At 39.3% G+C, this 19,707-nt stretch overlaps 2 protein-coding genes across 3 annotated transcripts in view; one reads left to right on the top strand and one right to left on the bottom strand.

The window, feature by feature from the left end:
- The window catches only part of s100z (S100 calcium binding protein Z), a 29,664-nt gene extending 10,713 nt beyond the window's left edge, over positions 1 to 18,951 (top strand). The window contains exons 2-4 of one of the 2 annotated variants that reach the window (XM_057818610.1): positions 2,028 to 2,191; positions 15,312 to 15,502; positions 18,045 to 18,951. In XM_057818610.1, coding sequence (XP_057674593.1) covers positions 2,089 to 2,191; positions 15,312 to 15,502; positions 18,045 to 18,203 — 453 coding nt within the window. In that variant the 5' untranslated portion in view covers positions 2,028 to 2,088 and the 3' untranslated portion in view covers positions 18,204 to 18,951. Of the gene's footprint in view, positions 1 to 2,027; positions 2,192 to 14,919; positions 15,503 to 17,452; positions 17,609 to 18,044 lie in introns of those variants that run through there. The other variant, XM_057818609.1, reaches the window with a different exon arrangement.
- On the bottom strand, positions 6,359 to 7,362 carry LOC130905319 (cholesterol 25-hydroxylase-like protein 2). The gene has a single exon (XM_057818607.1). It carries the CDS (start codon positions 7,339 to 7,341, stop codon positions 6,472 to 6,474), a length of 870 nt encoding a protein of 289 aa, XP_057674590.1. The 5' UTR covers positions 7,342 to 7,362; the 3' UTR covers positions 6,359 to 6,471.
- Positions 18,952 to 19,707: the final 756 nt, after the last annotated feature.

A 19,707-nucleotide genomic window follows, 5' to 3' on the forward strand; every position in this document is an offset into this window, starting at 1 on the left:
TGTGGCCATTAAACTGTCATTTTATATATAGGCTTCACTGTTGGATTATACTTCATGCTCAGTGCTTTACCATCATGAAAGCTTTCAGAGAAATCACACACCAAATAACGCGACATAATAATTGCTACATGAAGTCAGTGCCCAGCCCACTCATTAATTTCAGCCGTTTTGACCAGGTTAGAGCCGCTATCCGACTCCATCACGTTCATTTGCAGCCGCTGTTAGCCGCTAGCGTTAGCCTGTGGCTTGGCTACCAGAAGAAAGCACTGAAAGCATCCTCTCCTGAAATCGTGAGAACCAGGGAGGACAGCGGATGAAATTAATGTCGGATGAAAGTTTGGCGAAGCTAACTTGAGCCCGACTCCATCCGTTTACTTGTAGCGTTAGCCGCTAGCGGCTACTGGGCTTCTGTTTGTTTGGCTTCCTGAAAACCACGTGACTCCATACGTAAGCACACTGTCTGCTTTCTTAAAGGGGAATGAACATAGCCGAAGAACACAGAGTCAAAGCGGGATGAGAAGACTATATTTTCTTGTTTTATTAAATTACCGAATTTACCGACATGGTCAAAATTACGTCGGTCATCGTGAAGAATTTCGGTAACGGTAAATTTTCGGTTTACCGCTCTGCTCTAAGTCTTAACCCCCCCCAAACGCAACCTCACACAACCCCAACAGATTCATGTACATAACATGGCGCCCACTTCGAAAAGGAAGGATACGTTTTTATGGGCCAGTGACAGCCACTGTAAGTAATGCAAAAATATGTCAATGTTGTGGAGGTGTTGGAAACACCATTAATTTTTACTGAAAGTCTGACCTGCATCAGAGTTAGCATAATATTAAACTGTGTGAACTTGCTAACCTTTAAAATTTCCGCCATCAGGCTAGTCTCAACAACGAACAACGAAGTCAAGCTAGCTGATCTTCATTTGGATCATCCGTGACATGAAATCACATCAGAATTTCATGAGATCACTTTGGTTCGAGTCATGGGGTAGTGTTATATGCCTCAGACATAAAACGTTTCTTGGATATCTCTGATTTTTTTTCTCATGAATTTTTTTCCCCCCAAATCATTTTTTTTTTATTAGAATGCTTTAATGCTTTAGTTTGAGTCTAGGGGTTCTCCTGTGTCCCCCAGAAGTGAACCCATTCTTGGATAACGCCCCATTTTTTAAATAAAAAATAAAAGGACTTGCTCTTCAAAATGTTTCTCAAGAATTTTTTTAAATTTAATTAAATATGCCTACTATACGTATTTAGAGGTCCTGCTTTATTTACAGAGGAAACAGCTAAGAAAAACTTGGCTAAATTTCAAATTATTTTTGAATGAATAACGACAATAGAAAAATTTATCAAAGTTCAAATGTATAAATAAATATTAACACATTGCGACGCCTCCGTCCCCATCTTCCTCCCCAGTCAATCTGAAGCATACAAACAAAACGACATTAACCGTTGATTCACATTATGCTACTCAAGCAAATCTCCACTACTAGCTAGCTAGCTATGATGTAAAAATAACCACACCGCCTTGGTGTTCAATAAAATAATTTAGACTATGCTCAGTTGTGTGATATCCAGTAAGTTTAGGGGTTTTTTTTATTGGGAGAACAATTTAGTTTGCCTGAAGTGATTTATTACACAGCTAACATCTAAGCTAAGTAGGCCTTTACTTGTATGACAATCAAAGCAAATGGGCAAACCATTTTAAATACAAGCAATAATGACAAATGCGATTACTTCGAATGATCCTGAAATGAGATGTAGGCTAATGTTGACAAATATTTGATTTATATTTATCAACTATAGTCTATAATACATTGTTAATCCTTACCTAACATACTGTAGAACAATATTGTTTCAGTATCACTGTGAGGTATCATGGGTATTTGGAGGGTAAATCAATGTTCATTCGACGTTGTCTTGCTAACTTTTTCTACAGATTAGGTTTAGATTACGTATATTCCTTGTACATATTTCATTGGCTTGCACTTTAATTGAGAGCTCTTTTTTTAATCGCAGAGCCATTAGTATTGCACACCACACATCCTGACCCGGGATCGCTGCTAAAAGACCGCCATTCATGCACGGTCCACGGAGAACCGGCAAGGAAGGAGAATGCAGAAACGTAGCCGAGATCACACACACAACCTGCTTAGTGAAAAGACACAGCTGTCAAGTACAAAGTAAGTGCACTTGTTGGTTTTATTATGTTTTTTTTTTGTTTTTTTTTTGCTCTGATTATGGAAACAGACCTGAGAGAATATCATAACAATGTCAAAAGAGTTGACTTGGAACAGTCCATTCTGGCACAAGAAATGTCACATGTAGCAAAAAGTCAAATGAATTTATCACAGATAGACATCCAATCGGTGTGAACTTAATTTTGGAGCATTTCAGATCATTTCCTGTTGATTTTTGGTCACTTGCTGTTGATTTTGGTGCATTTTCCAGTTACTTCCCGTTCATTTTAAGTTACTTAATATGGGGTGCCGTTTGTAAAGCAGCACATGCTAAAAATTACGACATTTTCTCACATTTAGCGCCACATAGTGTTTAAAATGGTGTGAAATTTTTAGAGTCACTTTTTTGGGGGGGCACATTTACAACATTATTTAGCAACTTAAATATTTATTAAGAAGTTTTGGACCTCAATTTTTAAATCCAGAACTAAGTATTTAATTTAAATCTTAAATTTATATCCTACATCCTAAATGTTAAATCAGGAAACGGTCGGAACTAAATATTTAGTTTGATATGCAAATTCACATGACTGGAGACCGGAAGTAACATAATAAAAGCTGGTGGAGCAGCTCAGACCGTCTGTTTACGTTGCTTGAAAATGAATAAAACCTACTCAACGGTGACAGGCTGCTCTTAGACATGAGTCATTGTGATAATAACAATATATAGGTAAAATACATATTTAGGAGAAACTATTTAAAGAGTATTTTGTGTGCTCCAGCTTATATTTTGTTACTTCCGGTCTCCAGTCATGTGAATTTGGATATTAAACTAAATATTTAGCTCCAACCGTTTCCAGATTTAGCATTTAAATTTTAGATTTAATTAAATATTTAGTTCTGGATTTAAACATTCAGGTCCAAAACTTCTTATTTAAAAGTTAATATTTAGGTTGCTAAATAATGTTGTAATTGTGCAAAAAAAGGTAACCCTAAAAATTTTAACACCACGTTTTCAACACTGTGTGGCACTAAATGTGAGTAAACGTTGTCGTAATTTTCAGCATGTGCTGCTTTACAAACGGCGTCCCATAACTGAACAGGAAGTTCAGGGAATGTCCCAAAATGAATAAGAAGTGACTCAAAATCAACAGGTTATGATCTGTAATTGTCCTCAAATGATCAGGAAGTGATCAGTAAATGCCCCTAAACTGGGAGAACTAGGCTATGAATGCTCTGGTTTCAGTGCCAATGACGGCACTAGACGTCTAATTTATTTTGAATGAATGAACGCTGAGTTAGCATAGACGCTATTCTAGTGGAAACTTTTGCTAGCAACCTGTTGGTTCCTTTTTTAAAAATTTTTTTAGTTTTATTTATTTTTTGTGACACCTTTTTACAACGATATATCGATTCTTGGCAGGAGTATATCGACAATATTTTCAACAAATTTTCGATATATTGTCACAATCTTAGTACCGTAGTATATCTTTTTTCATGAGAAAGTGTTTGTGAATGTCAATTCATATACATTTAAATGGTTTAAATTAGGGTTGTTCCGATCATGTTTTTTTGCTCCCGATCGTTTTAGTTTGAGTATCTGCCAATCCCGATATTTCCCAATCTGATTGCTTTTTTTTTGCTCCCGATTCAATTCCAATCATTCCCGATCATTTTTCCCATTTTGGCAATGCATTAAGAAAAAAATGAATAAAACTCGGACGAATATATACATTCAACATACAGTACATAAGTACTGTATTTGTTTACTATGACAATAAATCCTCAAGATGGCATTTACATTATTAACATTCTTTCTGTGAGAGGGATCCACGGATAGAAAGACTTGTGACCATATATATTGTGACTAAATATTGCCATCTAGTGTATTTGTTGAGCTTTCAGTAAATTATACTGTAGCCATGCCCAAATGCATGATGGGAAGTGGAACCATGACTGTGCGTAGTGCTACCAATTGATATATCTTCTCTGCGTTGGGAAATAACATACGGTGTTAAGAAAAAGATCAGTTGCTGCCTTGCTTCCCCACATTGCTTCCCATGATATTTCTAATCATAGGGAGAGGGATTGTAAGGCTTTGGCCAATTAAAACAAGGCTCCAATGGCTGCCAAAATTCACTCTACTCATTTTACGCTGCCTACGCTCTCTATAAAGGTAAGATGGCGCCATTACAGATTGAGCGCAACAATGCGTGGGTGGGTCGTGCAGCGCATGCATTAATTGCATTAAATATTTTAACGTGATACATTTTTTAAAAAATTAATTACCACCGTTATCGGGATAAATTTGATAACCCTACCTTAAGCCTAAACTAAAGACTCTGGATGAGTGTAACATATTATGTTTGTAACTTTAAATACAATTAGAAAATGATTTAATAAAAAAATATATACCGGTATATATTAAAAAAAAAGGCATGGCCGATATTTTTTTGCCGATCCCGATACTTTGAAAATGACGTGATCGGACCCGATCGATCGGGACATCTCTAGTTTAAATGTTCTTGAAGCATATAGAATTGGAAAAAGTACCATAAAATCTGGTGTATACGTCGCTATTTTTCTCCCACACTCCTTAGAGTGATGCTCCTTATTTTATGAATTTAAATGATTTCCTCAATAGCTTTTCCAGAATAAATAAAGTTGTCTGATTCTGAATGGATAATTCAAATGCATTAATCCATTTTACTGCTGTGCTGTGTTTAGTAATCGGACATTTAAGATAATCTTTCAATGTAGTTTATAGTGAGTATATTGGCAAAAGGATGCTGAATTTCCATATGCCAGGCAAGATGTCTAGAGGACGACCAAAGATGAGGTTTGTTGATGTAGTTAAAGAGAAGAAGTTGGTGTGAGGGAAGAGCATGCAGAGGACAGGGTTAGATGGAGGCAATTGATTCGCTGTGTATTTTCTTGAAGGGAAAAGTCAAAAAGAAAAGATTTTGTTAAATTTGGGTAGTGGGACTTAGAGACAAACGATCTCTAAAGTGCAGAACTTACGGTATTTTAAAGATGTGTTTTACTGTTGTAAGGTTTTGAAATATATATATGGCGGAAAACACTGAGGTGACTTGAAGTTCCGTTCTAAGACCCCCAATTTGGCCAACTTTCAAAATTGTCCGATATGCACGTGTTATACATCATTGGAAAGCTTAACATTTTCTGGGGGAAGAAAATTTCGAACATGAGGGCATTTAAAAAAAAAAAAAAAAAAAGCAAAACCCTAACTGGAGGTGAGAACATAACGAGAGCAGAATTACAGACGCCATGACTTTAACGAGATATTATCGCGTACTTACCTTGTTTCGATCCAAAAACACCAAGTAGCATGTATCAGTGAGTATCAAGACACAGCTGTGAATGGCCACAGCTGGATTTTTGGGGGATCTTATGGTTGAAACATGGTAATGTAACAAGGGTGACAGTGCAGAAATCGCAGACATCAAGGAGTGGTTGAGATTTTCTTTTTCATGTATTTAACGTTTTAAACTTTTTTTTTTTTTTTCAATTTTTGCTTGGATCGATTATTTATAATCTCACATATCGGGGAAAATGCGAGGAGAACAAAAAAAAATACAATTGAGCGATAGTTATGAGGTAGATATCCGTGACTTTTTTACAGACGCCATTTTTTTCATTGTGATATAATTTGTTTAAAAGTTTAAAATATGCAAGTGAATAATTTTTTCAAGTTGTCTTTTTTTTTAAACGAAATATGAGACATCAATTAATGATTTTAAGCTAAAAACGACAGGTATTTTGAATAATAAATATAATTAATTACCTTGGTTTTATGGCTGGGTTGAAACAAACGTGGTTGTGCGACATCTGTAAACGGGGGTTTTCAGGGTAAAACGGACAAATTAAAAATTGTTTGGGGAATTAATGCGCCATGAATATAGACATATAGACATATTGTTCTATCAAACACAACAGTTGTTTTGGCTTAAAATACAGCAGTTTCTTTTAATGAGGAGTGCAAGAGCAGAAACTGCTTTTTCAGTCTTGTCTGTTTTCCGCCATATATATTGAAAAATGGGTCTAAAATTGTACCTGAGATGAACATCGCTGTAAAATAAAAATCCATTCCCAAAAAACAATCGCTTAAATTAAAAACATTAAAAATGCAATCTGCAAGTCAAGATCGAATAACCGAAATAAAGCAGAGGCAGAGTGTAGCTCCGTATTAAGGGTTCCAAACAATAGAAGGACAGAGCGCATAGTGGAGGTTCTGGAACATGAAGGGGTACAAAAGTAACCCGCTAGTCCTTAGAAACGGTGCCAGAGCCGTGTTCATGGATCGGAGGCACCATGTGGGTGCCCCCAAGTCGGTCCCAGTGAGAGAAGAAGGGTGCAAAGTTGGTGGTGGGCCACCTGTGGTGGGCGTCGTGCTTAGGAGCGCCCCCCCACAGGCCAAACGGCACCAAGTTGTGCATGGACCACGGGAAGTCGTAGCCACAGTGGTCCTCTGTGGACACGTAGACGTTGAAGACCATGAAGCCCCATGTGGTGAGGCAGTGACACCGCAGCAGAACTGGATCTACTGTGGCCCATAACCCCACGCTAACCAGCTCCCAACCGGACAGGTATTGCGTTACCAGGCTGAACGGACGGCGGTACTCGTGATGCACGGCATGGAAGGTGCGGTACAGCCAAGGGACGCGGTGGTGTAGCAGGTGCCAGAGGTAGTACTGGAAGTCGAAAACCACGAGACAACCCAGGATTCCAAGGCAGAACTCCCACAGGGTGGGTGCCTGTTGAGGCAACGGTGTGGGCGGCCTCCACAGCCACTGAGCCACGGCGGCGGGAAAGACGTAGAGCAGATGGTTGTAGATGGTGACGCCCAATGTGGTCTCGATGCCAGGCCAGGTTACAGGTCTGTCTGGGTGCAGTCGATAGCAGTTGATGCCGGGCCGGGCGGCTGCCAGCAGGTCCAGCGTGGTGTAGATGCCCACCAGCAAGAAGTAGGTAGACACCGAGAGCACCACTGGGAACAGCGGGCTCCTGAGGAGGTCGTGGTGGTTCTGGCGGAGGTAGTCCCAGATAGGCTGAAGAACCAAACCGGACCCGTTGGGGCCCTCTGTCACATTTCTCGACATCGAGGACGAAGCCGCCTCAGCTGAGAAGAACATCGACGGCGAATCGCCCGGTGAGGCTGTGCCAACTTGGACGGTCGGTCTGTCTGAAGCTTTTATTTATGTTCAAGCCCCACCTCCCTTACCCACCTCCCCCTCACTCCACTTTAAAAGAGGGCGCTCTATAAAGACCCCTTTTTCATGGGCACAAGGATGGCAGCCAGCACTTGGGATCCACAAACGCTCTCATTTTTTCCTGTTCAGTTATCCATTTGTTCTCCCAGAAGCAAGATCAGCTCAATATTTTTTTTTCTTCCATAAATCAGTGAATCATAGAAATGTCCAAATGAGGGTCGTTTTAGTAATTTCGGCCATTCTTTAAAGACAGACCTGTCCTAAAGATTTAAACATTCCAAAAGATGGGTCTCTCATGGGTTTATGTACTAAAAAGGCTTAACAGTCCATGCTTGAAAAGACAAATTGATTAAAGTATCGTGCTATTTATTGATATACATACATGTATTTGTACTAATCCTTCTTTTGTACCATATCCTTCACTTTCTACCTGTCATTTTCTTCTTTGTTCTCTACTATGTGGGCTATCAAGGAATCGTAACAATGACTGAACTCTATATTCTATATTTTTGATTTTTGGATACATTACAGAAACCCAGACTTTTTTTGGTTTCTAATTTTTTCTACAGGAAACAATGTGGTTTCTCCAATAGCCCTGAAGAGGGCAGGAGAGCTCAACGCTCAACTTTCTCTATTTTTGTGGTACATGGGGGGAATCCATAGTTGTATAAAACGTCCATTCAATAGAAATCCAACCCTTCAGATTGCACATGCGATTGGTCCTTTTAATCCCTTCATATGGATTTCCTTTGACCCAAATTTCGGCGATTGCAATCAGAAAAGCAGTGGAGAGGGTTGAGTGAGCCCCTAACGTACAACTTTATCAAGATTCTTGCAATTGAAAAGTCATTTTTTTCTGAATGGTAACATCAATGGGCAGTGTTATTGTCAATATGTACTTGATCGGAATGAGACACACCGGTCCTTTTAAGATAAGATCATCCTTTATCGATTCATCATGGGGGAAATTCAGGTATACAAGTACAAGCGGAATCTGAAGTGACTTAGTGAAGATAAGTTCTATGACAACGATAACAGTGCAGTTCCACCAGTGTGTGTGCAAGAGAGAAAAAGAGGTGTGTGAGCGACTGAATGTCATTGTCCTTGTGTTTCAAAAACAATTGAGTGTGAGCACAGTCTGATGGCAGTGGGCACAAAGGAGCGACTAAAGCACTAAGTTCTGCATCTCGGTATGCAGGCTTATATGAAAATACATTATCTGCAATGTACCACATAGACATACCAAAGACATGAACCAAATAAAGTTTCTGTATTTCACCACGAAAACTTTGCACACAACCTGAGAACAAACTTGCTCTGAGGGCCCAGTCAGAGTCAGTGCCTCAGTAAACGCGAGCTAGGCAGTAGTCTAGGGCGCCATTTAGTAAAGGGGGTACCGTATTGTTTTTTTGGTGGGGGGTACCGAACATTTTCTAATATATCAATTACATTTCAATATGTTACATATAAAAAATACATTATATTAAAATATTTTCTAAATGACTAGTGGTCTAAATCCGTTACTGTGAGTCTTGAACCTCTTGTTGCTCATGTTTTGTTCCTCTTGTGCTCTTGTTGACAGTGAAGGGTGTGGGGAGGGGTTGCGCGTCATCTCACTGTGTTAGCGACTGGCGCTATTGATAAATGAATGTCTCACTTGCTGTCTTTTTCTTTTAACATGAAAAATGTCCAAGCTCAGGTGCTGCTTTAACAAAGCGATGAAAGAAGGCGGAGGAAAAATTGGCCCGGGTTAGAGGTATGCGTAGCCTACAATTATCATTATCAGTCAGCAGCGTTGTTAATAACGGCATTAGAGTATAACGGCGTTATTTTTTTTAGTAGTGAGTAATCTAATTAATTACTTTTCTCATCTTGGCAACACCGTTACCTTTACTTAGGTAAAGGCGTGCGTTACAATGTGTTACTACGTTGGTTGAATGACGCGAGAAAAGTCTGAGAGACACAGACTCACGGAAACGAGAGGGGAGAGCAGGAGTGGGGAGGAGGGAAGGGACTTGTGATGCCGTTGCAAACACGATGCTAGGTGGCTCCAATAATACCTGACTGTAGCCCTATCGCCTACAAACTACGCCCACCTGATGCTACGGGTAGATATCACATACATATAGAACTAGACGCGAAATGATAGACACGGCGGCTTTAGCACATTTATAAAGAACTAGATGCAAAAACATTGCCTGGTACACCAGACTCACCGCTGTTCCAGCTATTGAGTCTGGCCACCATTCACGCGGATACAATTTCCGGGGCGGAGCAAGCCACAGCAAACGGACAGCGGAGTGGACCAATCAGCGACGGGCAGACGTGACGTTAGTAAAATGGCGAGGGCAGGACGAGGGACCAGCGCGCGGAAGTAAACATACGAAGAGAGCGGAGTTTATTCGACATGGCTAGCGCGAGACAGACTGTTGTCAATGACTCGTGTCGATGTGTTTTTGGTAATTTAAAACTGATTTTACCGTGGATTGGAACATATTCTCGGCTCTCCCGTTCACCACCTGTGTTGGTGAAGAGCCGACTTTCGACGCGCAAGAGTGACGTTGCTCGTGAAGACAACGCCACGCAAATAAACGAATCTGATTTGACGACTGATTTTGTACCTGCTCGAAAGGCCGTTAATGGGATGGTTCCCAGACTATTTCTCTCAGTGTTTGAAAAATACAGGGAGAATAGTCTGGCAGAGCCAGGCAAGCAAAAACATAGACTCGCCAGTGTTAGTAAACAGCCGCCATCTTAAAGCAGTAGACTTCTCAGAAAGGCTCTGTAGGGAACCTTCCTAGCAAACCTAAGTAACTTTTTTATCTAAGATACTCCTAAATTGGCAAAATCTTGACTTGAATCTATCTTTAAATGATGCAACAGTTTTAAAACTTTCACATGTCGAAAGCAAGGCAAGGCAAATTTATTTATATAGCACAATTCAACACAAGGCAATTCAAAGTGCTTTACATCACATGAAAATCATAAAAATCACATTTAAATCAATACAACGTAAAAACCAAGACAATCAAAATCGGAAATAAAATTATACATAAAAATCACATTTAATAACAAATAGAATAAAAATAAATAAATAAATAAAAATAAAACAAAAACTACTACTAATAATAATAATTGAAATCAGCAATGGAGATAAGCACAAGAGGAATAGAAAGCAAGTAGATTGAAATATATAGAAAGTTATGGATATGCAGTGCTAAACAAAAGCGTTTTTAGCCCTGATTTAAAAGAGCTAACAGTTTGAGCATACTTCAGACGTTCAGGTAACTTGTTCCAGAGGTGAGGAGCATAATAACTAAATGCTGCCTCACCCTGCTTGGTTCTTGTTCTTGGAACATGCAGAAGACCGGTTCCAGACGACCTTAGGGGTCTAGATGTCTCATAGGAATCTAACAAATCAAGCATGTATTTTGGTCCAAGGCCATTAAGTGTTTTGTAGTCGAACAGTAGTATTTTATAGTCTATCCTTTGACTCACTGGAAGCCAGTGTAGCGATTTCAAAACCGGTGTAATGTGGTCCAGCTTCCTTGTATTTGTGAGGACTCTGGCTGCAGCATTCTGTACTAGCTGCAGCTTCCTGACTGATTTTTTATCAAGACCCGTAAATATACCGCAAGTAGACAGAAGGGAACTGATGCAATTACAGGAGCAATTTTAACAATTTTAACGGTTGATTCACAAAATTAAATGACTTTCAAACATAGCAAAGGTTACTTTGTTTTTGTTTTTTTTTTTTAATTAAAAAAAAAACATGAAAGGTAACACCAGTTACTTTGCCAAGTAACTAATTACTCTTACATTCAGGTAACTGAGTTACTAACACAAATTACTTCTCCCAAATGGTACTGGAATCTGTAAATAATTACTTTTTAAAGTAAGATTAAGAACACTGAATATCATGTAAAGTACACTTTAAATGGGACTTTAATGCACGGAAACTTTAATCACCTGTTTTCAGATTAAACATAAACAGTAACGGACGTACATACTTTTAAGTTGTGAAAATTCAAGTTTTACAAAATATACAACATTATAAGAAATATATTGTCATTTTGGGAAGGGGAGCTCCTAGCTAGTAGCTACACTTTTGCCTGGGGCATCTAGTCAGCCAAGGTGTCCAGTATGTCGATTCATCCCAGTGACATTGCAATAAGCATCATTTCATGTTGTCTGTCACCCCCCTCGAGGTCCTTCTTGGTGCAAGGCTTTCATCAAGCTAACAAATGGAAACTTGTACAAAGCTGTCCTGCGGGGCACTTCTTGAGGGGCTGACTGTTATTCTGGTTGGCGGCAGTTATGTCAGGAAAATGATGTAAGTACGAAACCCACCATAGCTAAAAATAAACCTGGAAACATAGCAAGGAAACTCACGGGATTGTACATGTCGGCAAGGGGACAAGGAACAAGCTGCTACAAGTCGAAGCGGGAAACACATTTTGTTTGATTTTCACTTCAAAATACATTTTTGAAGGTTTATTTTAGACTACATTAAAAATCATTGTTATGATTTCCAAAAAGAAGCCAAAGACAAGGGTTTCCTATAAGTTTGCTATCTTGAGTCAGTGGATCAAATCAACCAAATCTGTTGCGATTTCCGGTGAGAACTCAAACTCCAGTCAGTGAACCGAATTGTCCGATGCATTGCCCGCCTGCGGTGTTTCTGGTGAATCTGCTCGATTGAATCAGTGTCGTTGAACTAAAACATCTGGGTCTGTAATGGTTCTCATGAGTCGGTGAACTGAATGACTGAAGTCTCCAGGGTTTCGTGTGAAAGCTAACCTTAGCCTGGGAATCTAACATGTAAATTGTTTATGATATGTTTCCTGGTGAATCTACCATTTAGAGCAGGGGTGTCAGACTGATTCCACAAAGGGCCGCAGTGGGTCCTGATCTTTGTTCCAACAGATCCAGCACAGACAGTTCAACCAATTTCTGATTTCTGCTAAAACAAGCACCACCTGACTGCAATTTACTGTAGGGCTGCAGCTATCGAATATTTTAGTAATAGAGTAATCGACTGAAAATTCTATCGATTAATCGAGTGATCGTAAAAAAAAAAAATATTTTTTAAGGTAAAGAGCAATTATAAATATACATGAGAAAACAAGACATTTCGTCTAATATTGAACCATTTTCAGTCAATCAATGTCTTTATTTTCGATGTACATTGTTGAAAACAGCCAACAATTGCATCTCAGATGTGACTAGAATAAAAAAAAAAAAAAGACATTCACTGCTTTCACTCAAAAAACATTTAGATCTTATAAAAAATATATTCATTCATTCATTCATTCATTTTCCATGCCGCTTTTGCCATTACGCTTGATAACACACATCACTTAAAAGTTAGGTGTTTTTCCCACGTGTTTCAACTAAATTTCCATTTGTGTCAAGCTATTTTTAAGTTCTAGTTAAGTTTTAAGTTAGTCTAAACTGTAAGTCCTGATAGGATATATTTAGTTTTTGCAGGGTTCAAAATAGATGTATTGTAACATATCAAGTTATAATATGGCGGGGATATTTGCATTCGTTCCTGAATGCATCGCGTGACGTGCGGGGATGAGGGAGGTCCGGGAGAGTGAGCGACGTGCCTTTGTGGTGTTGTGGTTCTGGCGGGTGCGTGTGTGTCGGCTTTGGCAGACAGCAGTCGTGTGTTGGTTGTTCCACAAGTTCCCAAAAAACAAATAATTGCAACCTATGATACCTGCTGTATTAGAGCACATTAGGGACCAGTGCTACTTGGTGTTTTATCCAGCAATGACTACTGAGCTCAAATTTACAGTTAGCATTATTAAGTTTTTATTTTCCACCCTCATCACTCGACAGCGCTGTTTTCACAGATTAAATAAAGCCTGTATGTAAGACACGTTAGCAACGCATCGACAGTGGTCATAATGTATAGAAACCTAGCCCTCCACAGGGCTAACGTGACGTGAGCGAGTGACAGTAATGTTAATCTTATTAATTAGCGCTGAGAATTATACTGCTTCATGATGGCGGCTGTTTATTAACGCCGCTGACTCTCTCATTTCGCATGTAGTTCAACATACATGTGATATCTACAAGATGCTACCACAGTAGCATCATGCGGGCTAGTTTTTAGCAACATCGACGTAGTTTGTAGCGGCTGTTGGCTGCAGTAAGCTTTTTTAAAAATGTTATTTATTGCTTCTTCCTCTACGCACGTGATGCTTAGAGCTGGCAAAATTAAACGATTCCTCGAGGTGAATAAAATTACTCTGATCAGTTTTAAACTCGAGTTGCTCGAATATTTGTTTCAGCTCTAATTTACTGTTTACATTTGTAAGACACCAGATTGGTGAAAGGCTGTCCTCATGATGGGTTTGAACAAAACCCCACACCCACTGCGCCCCTTTGAGGACCGGTTTGACACCCCTGATTTAGAGTCAGATCGTGGGAATCTGCTAGTGAGTCTATTACCATGAGTTTGTGTTATGTGTAACCGGTCTGCATTGAGCCGCACCACACGACGCGATCCTTCCCCCTCTTCCAGGACGTGACTCGCAACCGCGCTGCAAGTCGAGTCTAGCATGACAGGCGAGCACACTAACCACCAAGCCGAAAGCCCAGGCTAGCAGCTTTAGCTGCCAGAGCGCTCAGAGGCGTAGCAAGGTTCCCCGGGGGCCCCATGCAACAAGAAACGTAGGGCCCTTCGAGCGTGTGCAAGTAAGGGGGACAGTTGGACTTGGAGCAATAGCATATTTAATAAAAGTCTAATAACGTCTCGCTCTCATAGAGTACTTTTTAAATATAAAAATACTACTACTACTACTACTAGTCTGCAGTGCTTCTACTACATTAGGACATAAAACTACAGTAACATAGTACACTCACCGCTGTCTTGCTTCCTTTTCTCCTCTTCTGCTTTTTTTTTTATAATTTCTTTTTTCGCTCCCAGAAGGATAACTTCTCTTCATTTTGCCAATTAAAAAAAGGCCAGATCCCCGCCCACTCTCATTCTGAGTCACGTGACACACATACATAACATCATAATTCTTATATCATTAAACTATGGTTAAATGTCTTTTTTATTATATCGAACTCAGGTGATTATGAAAAAACTCATTCAGTCTGCGGTGCTTCTGCTGAATCCACTCGATGTAGTCTATCAGATTGTCAGATTGAACTGAATTTTCCAGTGAGACAGCCAATGTGATTGACTTAGTTTTTTAGCTATTCCGTAAATGAGAGGTGAAAATGTCCGTGCTTTTGCATTTTTGCTACCAGACCACAATTGCCCGAGAATGTTGTTGACTGCCTGCTATACAGGTGTGAGGAGCAGGACCGCATGGGTCTTTGCGTCCAAATGAGTAGCTATGTTTGTGTCCTAAGGAGATCTAGAGAGTCAGGAAATTTTGAGATTCTCGTGTGAATCGAATGGGACAAGAATCTTTCTATAAATGTGTTTCCAGCAATAAAACTGAAAGATACTGTGTTTTTGTTGAAAGAGACCTTTGACTACAAGAGTTCCGATCCTTTCTGGGTCACCTGGAGAAGTGACACACCTGCGTGAGTTAGGTCACATCCAGCTCTAGTTGGTGCATCACCCCCATTATAGGGCCTCCCGGGAGAGTATGGAAACACCGGAATAGTTCAACGTCGACACGGAGAAGTCTCTGTGCAGGCTCCATCCTGTGCCATGCATCCTCGGGAGGGCAGGGTCACCTCGGCACATGTTTTGTTTTCCAAACGCGTACCTGGAAAGGAAGACTGTCGCCATGGACGCCCTCGCCTATGGAATTAATTACTCCGTAGGGCGGCTCCCCCAACCTCCTACTACAACTCCCGCGTTTGCGGCTAACTTTCTGACAAACAAGTGAGCCATCGCACCTGAACACTCCTGCTCACAGGTAGAAGCGCTCTTCTCCTTCGTCATTTGCTGCTCAATCGGGGTATCAGGATGCCGAGCCAACTGGAAGGCGCTATGGACGCCCTGATCTCAGTCTTCTACAACTACTCGGGCCACGACGGGGACAAGTACAAGCTGAACAAGGGCGAGCTCAAGCAGCTGCTTCACACAGAGCTCACAGACTTCCTCACGGTAACGTTTTGACTTCTGTCGTGCTTTTTAGATTAGTTTATAGGAGATGCGGCAAAATGATTGTGAGCGCTTTTCAATGAGCTATGCAGAGTTTATTTGAAGTGTATTCCTCATTTTTTTACATCACATTATCCACAATTGTCTTTGAAACTAGGCCAGCACATCCTTAGCCAAGCACCTTATACAACACATACCATAAAAGACAACAATTTGTTCTCAAAGATTGTTATTATTAAAATGATAGCTATTGTGGTTTTTGTATTAAACCAGAAAAATCTTGTATATTCTCAAATTTGCTTACCAAGCATCCATTTAGGGCATGTCCACCTTAGCTTGAATAGTGACCCTGAGAGGACTTTTTTTTTTTTTTTTTAAATTTAGTCCTTTTTTTATTGTACTTTTTGAATACACCAATGAATTATTATTTTTTTTTTATTCTTTTGTCTTTTCACTGATTGGATTGTATTTTTAAAAAAATTCATGTGATCTAGAATATTCATTTAGTATCATTTATTTCAATTTATATAGTTTTAGCTTAATTTAGTTTAATCTTATAGAACTTTTTAAAATAGAATTAATTTTAATCCAATTTTTTTCATCTGTTTGCATTTATTTAGTTCTCAACGTTTGATTTAGTTTCATTAAATCATTGGCTGCCATTGACGGCAGTGGGAGGTCAGTTCATTAGCTGCCATCCTCCAGTTTTAAATAGATTGAACAGATTGAACAGTCGAATGAGTAAAATAGCCACATGATTGGAAGTCTATCATCTTCAGTAGCACTAAAAGAGTATAATATTAAAGTTTTTTTTTTTCTTTCTTCTTTAACAAATCATCTAATGTCAGTCAGGATGTCTGCAGCACAATTTTGAGGTTCTGGGTTTGAATGTGGATGTGGATGGAAGCGAAAGCCGCAGGTGCTTGTACATCTCCAGCGTCATTGGGGGGCCCACATCACCTCCAAATATAGACGCTGCCGTGATGTCAGCGCAGTCTTGCAGGCAGCAATCGTGACTGATTTCAGCAGTAGTCATATTCTACATACAGTACATACCGTAACGATATATAAGAAATCTAAACTATCTAGCAGTTTTTGTCATGCTGAGAAAGGCCATTAAGCTTATGATGTGCCTGTCTTGACTACATACCTGAAAACAATATGACCAGGGGTGAAAGTGGGCCTGAACGGTCAGGAACGCAGTTCCGGTATAAGATTCAGGGCCAGAACGCAGTTCCGGCACGTGGTGCTTTGATTCCGAAAATATGACAGCAACTGTCAAAATGCTATGGAAAAAAAAAAAAAAAAAAAAAGAGTTAACAGGTGTTAACAACAAGCATAATAAAGTGCTTGTGTAGCGTAATCCGTTTCCACCAATATTTATTATTGATTTTATTCCACGGACGGCATGGAGGTTTCCCCAGCTGCTGCAGTTATCTGAGTCTGACGATTCGGTGTAATTTTACAAATCTAAACTTTGGACGAGTTCGTCAAAACAACCATGACATTATAAACGCGTAATTGCAAGGATAATTTGTGTTTTTTGCGTTACTTATATATTTATTATTTAAAAAATAATAATTAAAAAAAGTAAATGTTTACATTAACTTCAAAATTTTAAATATATCTTATGTTCTTAAGTAGTTAAAATTGAGATTTGGCATTTAGTATGTGAGAAAATGAGGGAAAATAAAAATTAGGAGATGGAGGTTGAGGTTATTGCTGTTTTTGTTAACTTTTATTTTGCAAATCATTGAAAAAATACAATTTTGAATGAAAAATAAATACAATTTCTGGCTCCATGGCGACCTTCACGTCAAGGAGTTCCGGCAAGAAACTCTAGCCACTTTCACCCCTGAATATGACACTGGTGTTGCACCGATATGGCGCTAAAATAACATTGTTTTGGGAAGTACTAAGAAATATGCACAATATGTACTGTTTGATATCTAGTTTCCAACCGCCAGTCACCCTACCCAAGATGGCCGTAAAAAGGACGGCTTGTTGATAACAGGCGTCCAATCATCCTTCTGCTGTGGATATATTTCACACCAGTCCAGTCCATTTGGTCGGCATCCTCCCACTTCAAATGGAGCCGTCAATGGCAGAGTGAGTTAAGCAGAATGACTTTACGCTCAATTGAGTGTGCAGAAAATTAGTATCAAAAGAAAAATATTTTATATTTTTTTCCCCCCAAAACAAGGTTTCGGCACAGTATCGGTAACGTGAGCCAAAAAATTGTATCAGTGCTACACTATATGAGACTTTGCAACTCCTCTCAGCTCACTGGGTTAGCTAACCCGAGCCTAGCTAATCCTTGCCAGTTTAGGCAGAAGATAAAGAATATATGACTGCGAGTCCTGTTATAAGTTCTGTCTACATAAGATACAGTTTTTGTTTCATATTTGGTTTGACAGTAAACTTCAACTGGGAGTGGAGATTAACCGTTTAAAGCCTCTCTTAAAAAGAATTGCGACCAAATCGAAAGTCGCCGTTTAACATGACCCGGACAGTAAAGTCACTAAGCACTGTGTGTTGTTTTTAGTCGCAAAAGGACCCCCTGCTGGTGGAGAAGATCATGAGCGACCTGGACTCCAACAAAGACAATGAGGTGGACTTCAACGAGTTTGTGGTGCTGGTAGCCGCGCTTACCGTCGCCTGCAACGACTTCTTCCAGGAACAGAAAAAGAAGAACCCCAAGTAGATTACTCGTTTATGAACCACTCTGTACATCTGTCTATTAAAATGACATCATTGTTGTGTCGCTACGTATTGTTGTTGTTGTCAATAAATGAAACTATTTCGTTTTAAAACATATCGACTCTTGCTTAATCTAAAAAAAAATCTGCCATAGCAACTGCAAGAAAACATGTTATTTGATCTGAAATATGAAGAGAAAGCGCAAAAACACATCTGGGTTTTCATAACGCGAGTTCTTGCGAACATCACACCCTTCGCACGCTAGCGGCCTTTTCTGATGATGACATCCGAAGACTTAGCTTTTTGGAAAGAAAATCTCGAGGTCAGCATGACGCACGGACCACCTGCGTCCACTGGCGTCGGACCCTCATGTGTGACGTTTTTCTTCCCCCGGGCAGCGACTCCGACACTCGGCTCGGTGTAAGAATGAGAAAAATGTATTTCCAGTTTGTCATTACTTGATTGGAGATGACATTTGGCGGCAACGCGGGATGCTTTCATACTGTGCTCTTTGTTAACGTGATTGGCTTTGATTGAGTCGAGCGGATGCCCGCAAAGGATGGGAAGTTGCAATTATAAGCTACAGTTGGCGTAAAGGTTGCAGTCAATCAAAAATGTCCTTTAGGTACGAAAAAAAGACATGTATTCTTTTGAGATGTTTTAAAAGCATGTAGATCCTAGAGCAGGAAAATGCATGTTTTTAATTTACCGCCAGTGAGGTAAGTTGGGATATGTGCTTGAAATTAGGTGAAGTGGCTGTATAAAAAAAATTGAAGGACAAAAAAATGTGGATTTTAGTCTTTTTTTTTGTTTTCTAAGGAAAAAAAAATACATACGGTATTACAATGAAATGTAGGTGTCAATATTTTAGAGGAAAAAGTTGAATGCATTCTGAGCAAAGAGTGTCAATTTGAAGATGAAAATACATATAATTTTTTCATTATTTTGTGGAATATGTACCCCAAAGTTTTATATTTTGATAACAAATTGTTAAAATTTATTTTTAGGAAAATGGATACACATCTCAACAAAGGAAGTTGATAATATTGAAGGAACTATTCTGCAAAGACTAAATATGAAATACATACAGTATGTATATCGTGAAAAACACTGTGCATTTTTAATATGGATTTTCCGATCGCATATATTTGCGTCCAGGTCTGAGTCACCTGATTTTGAGAATCTGCCTATGCCGAGTCCTGATCCGATAAAAGAAAAAAAAAAGTTTTCTTTTTTTTTTTGGTTTATTCGAACTAAAGTTCCAAACATGTTAAAATACTGTACTTTTTACAATACTTACACTTTGAGTGTTTCAGAATATAGAACCTATATATTTATACAGTATATCTTTTGGCAATGCCATTGTATTTTTGGATTATTTTGTTACATTTTAGCCCTTAAAAAGTAGAAAAACATAAATTAGGCCTGAGCGATATCGGGGAAAAACTATCATAGTGATAGGTTAGGTTTTAAGGGGGTTTGCGATATATTGCGATATTAAAACTAGA

The sequence above is a fragment of the Corythoichthys intestinalis genome, chromosome 17 (genome assembly GCF_030265065.1).
Source record: "Corythoichthys intestinalis isolate RoL2023-P3 chromosome 17, ASM3026506v1, whole genome shotgun sequence".
NCBI classification, from domain to species: domain Eukaryota; kingdom Metazoa; phylum Chordata; class Actinopteri; order Syngnathiformes; family Syngnathidae; genus Corythoichthys; species Corythoichthys intestinalis.